At 52.6% G+C, this 6,163-nt stretch overlaps 1 protein-coding gene across 4 annotated transcripts in view; it reads right to left on the bottom strand.

Moving 5' to 3' along the window:
- Positions 1 to 404: 404 nt before the first annotated feature.
- The window catches only part of GRIK3 (glutamate ionotropic receptor kainate type subunit 3), a 222,012-nt gene continuing 216,253 nt past the window's right edge, over positions 405 to 6,163 (bottom strand). Inside the window, exon 16 of one of the 4 annotated variants that reach the window (XM_032302639.1) lies at positions 405 to 4,003. In XM_032302639.1, coding sequence (XP_032158530.1) covers positions 3,809 to 4,003 — 195 coding nt within the window. In that variant the 3' untranslated portion in view covers positions 405 to 3,808. Of the gene's footprint in view, positions 4,004 to 6,066; positions 6,158 to 6,163 lie in introns of those variants that run through there. The other 3 variants (XM_032302642.1, XM_032302641.1, XM_032302643.1) reach the window with 3 other exon arrangements.

Here is a 6,163-nt window from a genome sequence, read left to right as displayed (position 1 = left end):
TGGCAGGGAGCCTCTGTGCTCAGTGAGCACGTGCCCAGTTCAGACTCATGCTCCCCTCCAGGGTAAGGAGCGCAGGGGCTTCTCCCTGTGTGGAACCTTCTTCCAACCCTAACAGACCCTTCCCCATCCTCGGCCAGCACTTCTGTCTGCAAGTGTGTTGGGGAGGGGCCAGGATGTGCTCTTCTAGTTGAGACCGTCTTGGCTGGGAGGTGGGGGGCGACCCTCCAACCCCTCCAAGATTCGGAGTCAGCTCACCCCCCACGAGAGCCTGATTCCTCTTGAGAGACACTCGCAGAGTGGGGCCACCTGAATGGTGACCAAGCAGTCAGGGTTTTCTTATCTGTCCTTAGCAGAGAGACCAGTAACAGGTCAAGGGGAGAGGGGGAGGAGGAAGGTTCATCGTCCGAAAGCCCCAGGGCCTTGGTGACTGGCGGGGTGTGTGTGTGTGGGGGGGTCTCCTCACTGTTGCCCCTCAACTTGGCCAGTCTGAGCTGGCTGAGAGGAGGCACTGGCATTTCAGGTGGGAGATGGGGGTGAGAGGTGGGGGCGATCTTCTGTTAAGAGAAGGCATGTGGAGTCAGACAAGGACAATCCAGCACCTGCTCGGGCGAGTCCCATCTTCTGTTCCATCGAAACCAACTCTGATGATTCCACAACCAACCTCGGTGCCACTGTGGTGGGCGTGCCCCTGCACACCCCCCGCAGCTCAGGTGTGCACCTGCTGGCATGGTTGATTTTGCCTTTAATTCCTCTTGATCTGCCAGGATGCAAACACCTTCCCCCCTGCTGGGGAGAGAGACAGCTCCTGTTTGGTCAGAAGCAATCTCCACTGTACTTGGAACACTGGGCTGGTCTCGAAAGCAAACCAAGGACACCAACCAGAGTTTGAACATGAGCCACACACATGGACATAAGGCTTGAGTGGATGGGGGGGGAGGTCAGGTATGCCACCCCACTTTCATTTGGAAGTCTAAAAATCATTTTAGTACCTGTTGGGGGATTACCCTATTTGAATAGTGCCTCCAATTGCCACTAATCTTCATTCCACTGATGCAACATCTTCCCCCAAACCATGCCACTTCCTTCTCCCCCATCAGCCTCTGTGCATGTACAACCTCAGATGAACACGACTCGCTCATGGAGTGTCATACACAAAAGCACCCTGTCTCGGCAAAGCCTTGTGACAAATGATCTCTCCCTACAACAGATACGCAAACAAACCCCGATTCCCTGCTGTCCTGATTGTCCATCTCTGCTCCTGCTGTGAGCCGGAACACAGGGGTGAGTTTGCACACCCATGTGTAAGCATGCTCTCCCCCCAAAAAACTCCAGTGCCACATGGCTCCTTGCACATGTGCACTGACCTGTACTGCACAGCTCTCTGGTTCTGTCCTCCGTCTTGCTCTCCACTGCAGACACACGCCCCCACATGCAGACACACGCTCACACGTGGACCCCTTGATGACATGGCTTCTTCTTTTAAACATTTGGCAACACTGTGGGTTTTCTCTTGTCCTCCGCCCTCTGCCATTGGTGCATAAATGTGCACCCCTGCATGCACGCACACACACATGCACACATAAGCATACACACTCATTCATGGGTGTATACATGTGTATACTCCCCAGGACCCTAGTAAGACATGGCTTCTCCTGTTTTTCTGTGTATGGGGCTCTGCTGCTTGTCCAGATTTGTCTCCCTCATCCCCAATTCACACACGTGTGTGCACACACCTCAGAATCCAAAGGCTTCTATTATTGCATGTCTTGGACTCTCTTTCATGTCCAAATCTGTCCCTGACCCCCAGCTCCCAGAGCTCACACACACACAGATACACATAAGTGCGTCCACATGCACTCCCACACACAAGCTCACGACAACATGGCTTCTCCTGTCATTAAGTGTGTTGGCGAGGCTGTGCGTCCAGCTCTCTTTTCCCACCTCCCCAGCACACAGCCTGTTGGCGCTGCTGGGAGGATGGGAACCAGCTGGTTTGGTCCTGCAGCTCACAGTTTGGAGGAGGAATGGTATTTATCACATGAGCCCACTGCGCTCTCCTGCTTTGGGAGCCCCTGGAGTGGGGGAGCTAGAGATTATCCTTCACCCCAGCTGAGAAGGTCCTTGAGATCTAATTGTAGCTCTTCCTTAACCAGACTCCCCAGGCAGAAACAGGAGAGAGGTGGAAGGGGGATACAAGTGTCTTCTGGGTTCCCATCCAGCATCTTCAGCCTTCCCTCTGCTGCTCCAAGACTGCCCTCTGCCCTTGGCTATGGGAAGCCCTGCTGGTCCTGTCGTATTCTCTTTAAGGACACTTTGCTCCTAACCCTTCCATGTCTCATTCTTTTTCCAGAATCTTAGTCAGACTTCTAGAGCATCCATTCTACCTAGCTAGAACCCACAGGTTATTTTTATCTGGTCTGGCCTTCACTGGTACCTCATCTGGTACTATTTCTTTGCTGTACCCCCAAACCCCACTAGGTCCAAGCTGCTCTGGACAAGAGATCAGGACCTAGATGGCCTGTGTCTCTATGTGGGGTCTTTGGTTAATTCTCCAGGAGGCAGCTTTTCTTTCCCCATCCTTGGGGCCTCTATGAGCTCTGATATCCTGTCCCTAAAAATTTTCCTTTCTGGGGAACGTCTTCAGGTCTGGTAAGTCCAGGAGGCCAAGAGTTCTTTAGGGCCCCTCTGGCCTTCCCCATCTACCCCCCAAATTGTCCTGTGCAGTAGGACCTGGATCCTTCTTTGAGGAGGGGTGACGACTTTCACTTCAATCTTGGTTTTTCCTCTCCTTCCAAGGTGACAGAAGGAAGTCAAGGTCAACTGGCCAGGAATAGGGAGTTGTTGATGAGTAGATGGCAAAGAACCCAAGCTCTCAAATGCCACTAGGGTTTAGAAAACAGCTCAGTAACCGGCAAAATAAGACCCAATGGCTCAAGGGCCTACAGGATTTCCATGGAATCCACTGTTCCTCTGGCTTCAAATATTGGCGAATCTCTGGTCATCCTTTGTGGCAGATTCAAGCAGTCTTTAGCCTCTGTCCAGAAAATAGAAAATTTGCTCTGACCACTCCTCTACTTTATACTCCTGAAGACCTCCTTGACAAATGGGAGCCACTGGGACATCATCTGTAAGAATTCAAAATGGCGGCCTTTGAGCGTTCTCCTCTCTCCCATACCCCAGACACCTCTTTTCTTCTATGGGGCTCTCTGCCTACAATTTAGCCAAGATGGAGGCTGCCACACATGGTGCCAAGTCCAAGAGACAGGGCTATGTGAGAAGCCCCTAAGGGACCAAGTCTTTCTTCTGCCCAAGACAAGTGGGGTGGCCATGCCCCATCTTCAGCTTCCACTGGCAGCCACACTACAATCCTTAAGGTGCCCAAGGTTTGTGTCTCTGGTCTCACAGCCATGGTCCAGGAGGCTTGGGCTTGCGGGGGAGGGGGAGACAACATATTAGCTGTTTCCCATTTTCTTTGGCCTCTGGAAGGCCATGGTAGAAACTTCTGACTGTTGAGGAGAGTTGAGGGGCAGGTGAGTTTGGCCTGAGAGAGGCATGTGCTTCCTTTGGCCTTGGCTGTCTCGACTGGCAGCTTTAGAAACCCACAGAAGAAACAAGAGGCAAGTGAGACCCAAGCAGCTGGCCTAGGGGCCTGCTGGTTTCCTGGGAGGTAAGGGCAGAGGGCTCCTGTCCCAGTAGGCAGGCAGCAGCTCTGGCCCCCAAGCCCAGTGTGGGCACAGGGAGGTGCCTTCCTGTCTTCTTGCTTTCCTCTGCCCTGCCCCCAGGCCTTTGGTCCCCACCCCACCTATGCCTAGGGGAACACGGGGGCCAATGATGTGCTGCAAGCCATGCTGTCCTTGCCCGGAAGCCGGCGGTCGTTGAATGTGTGCATGTTGATGACAGCGTCAGTCTTGACCATCATGGGAGGCTGTGGCTTGTGCTTGACCCGACGCTGGCAGGTAAGGGAGAAACGGATCTCATCGGCTACGGTGCTGCAGAAGGAACGCTGGGGCAGGGTGGGAGGGCAAGGGGCACATGGGTGAGGCCCGGCCTTGCAACGCCAGCCAGCTCCTCCCCTTCCTCCCAAGGCTAATGCCAAGGCTGCCTGTCTTGCTCTCACCTTTAGGCCACCCCCCTCTGCCCATGCAAGATGACTAGTATGTGAAGCAGCCTACAGAGCGTTACGTTCTTGTTAGGAGACTAAGGTAGACAGGGCATGTAGTAGCATCCTGTCCCCATTTCACAGATGAGGAAACTGTGGTTCTAATGGGCATGCACATTACAGTTTGAGGAGGTGACCTGTCTGATTTTTCTCCACTAGATGCTAAGGGCAGAAACTGGCCAGTTTCATTCCTGTAAGCCCAGCTCCCAGCACTAGGCCTGGCCCAGGGTCTGGCTTAAGAAAGACCTGATGAATGTATGACTAACCTTCCCCCTGGGAGGGCTTCCCATTAAGCGCAGACTCCCCGCGCTCCCACACAGGACAGTCCAGTGTGTTTCTCAAGGTGTGCTAGTGGGAGGAAGTTCCCTGCAGGGCAGCTGGGTGGCAACAGCTTCTGGCCTGGGTCTCTACAGGTATCAGAAAGGGATACCAAAATATAGCTTTGCCGGCTGGTATCTGACGGCAGGGGCTCCTAGGAGACCCATCCCCAGAGGCTGTCCTGTAGCTTGTCTGGAAGGCAGTGGGGGCTCCTGACAGCCTCATTTACGCAGTAAGTCTGGAGCAGGAGCACCCAGCTGCCGTGTGCAGGCTGTGCAGGGCGAGGGAGTTCTCAATTCTGGCTCTGCCTCGTACTCACTTCCCCTCTGAGCTTCCCCTTGTCTGCCCACTCAACGCAGAATGGCATCCCTCCTCACCTGCCATTATTCATTCTGAAAATATTTACTGAGGCCCTACTATGTGCCATGCACTGTCCTAGGTGTCAGGCATACAGACGTGGAAAAGGCAGATAGGTCCCAGCCCTCAGGGAGCTCATGGTCTATGATGTGACAGAGACAGGTAATAAACATGCGAACAAACAAAGCATTTCTGAGCGTAGTAACTGTTATTAAGAAAATAAAGCAGTGGAATGAGATAGAGAGGCATTGGGAATGGCTACTTGAGAGGTGGCATTTCAGCTGAAACCTGAATGACCAGAACATGCTAATAATATGGTACTCAGGGAGGAAGAACATTGCAGGGGCACAGAAGAACATGTGCAAAAGGCCTGGGGCTGAAATGTTTTTGGTGCATGAAGGATCGAAGAGGAGGCCAGTGTGTTTGGAGGAGAGTGAAGGAAGGAAGTGTGGGAAGGAGGACGTCAGACTAGTGGGCCAGGACCAGATTTTGTTGAAGGCTTTTAGGTGGATTATGGAGCTCATTCCAATTGTGATGGCAATGCCTAGAGAATCTGGTTGTTCTCTTTTTAACGTATTGTAATTTTTTTTAACCCTTCTTTATTACTGGACACTGAGAGGGGTGTTCCCCTCCATTTTTCATGTGCTCATTAACACTTCGGTGAATATCCTCGTTGGTAAACCTGCATCTGTTCTCGGCCACTTCCAAGGGGTGCCTTTCTAAAAGCAGAAATTCACTGTCAAAAACGTGTGGCCAGTTTTAAGACTCTCCACATGGCAAAGTTGCCTTCTAGAAACGTTCACATGGACGGCTCCCACCAAGACAGGAGCGTGTCCCTTTCCTCAAGCCCGTGAGAACTGTGACACCAAGAATGATCTTTGCTGACTCTTTGCTGACTCTGGCTTACCTATTACAAAGGGCCCTATTTCATTTCTGATGGATGGAAAAAGTGCCTGTTTTGAACAGTCCCCTCCACATAGGACAAACTCGCCCACCTGCAACCTCCTGGCCCTGTGTCCCTTTGGACTTCTCCGTGAGAGGTGCCTCCCTCCAGCCCAGTGGCCCTCAACTCACGTGCACATTGATTTTTTTTAATTTTTATTTTTTAAAAAAGATTTTATTTATTCATTTGACACAGAGAGAGAGAGAGAGCACAAACAGGGGGAGCAGCAGGCAGAGGGAGAGGGAGAAGCAGGCTCCCCGCTGAGCAGGGAGCCCGATGTGGGGCTTGATCCCAGGACCCCAGGATCACGACCTGAGCCGAAGGCAGACGCTTAACCGACTGAGCCACCCAGGCGCCCTCATGTGCACATTTAAATCACCCTGTAA

The sequence above is a fragment of the Mustela erminea genome, chromosome 10 (genome assembly GCF_009829155.1).
Source record: "Mustela erminea isolate mMusErm1 chromosome 10, mMusErm1.Pri, whole genome shotgun sequence".
Taxonomy (NCBI): Eukaryota; Metazoa; Chordata; class Mammalia; order Carnivora; family Mustelidae; genus Mustela; species Mustela erminea.
The sequence above is the reverse complement of the archived record's forward strand: the minus strand, read 5'-3'. Positions and strand labels throughout refer to the sequence as shown.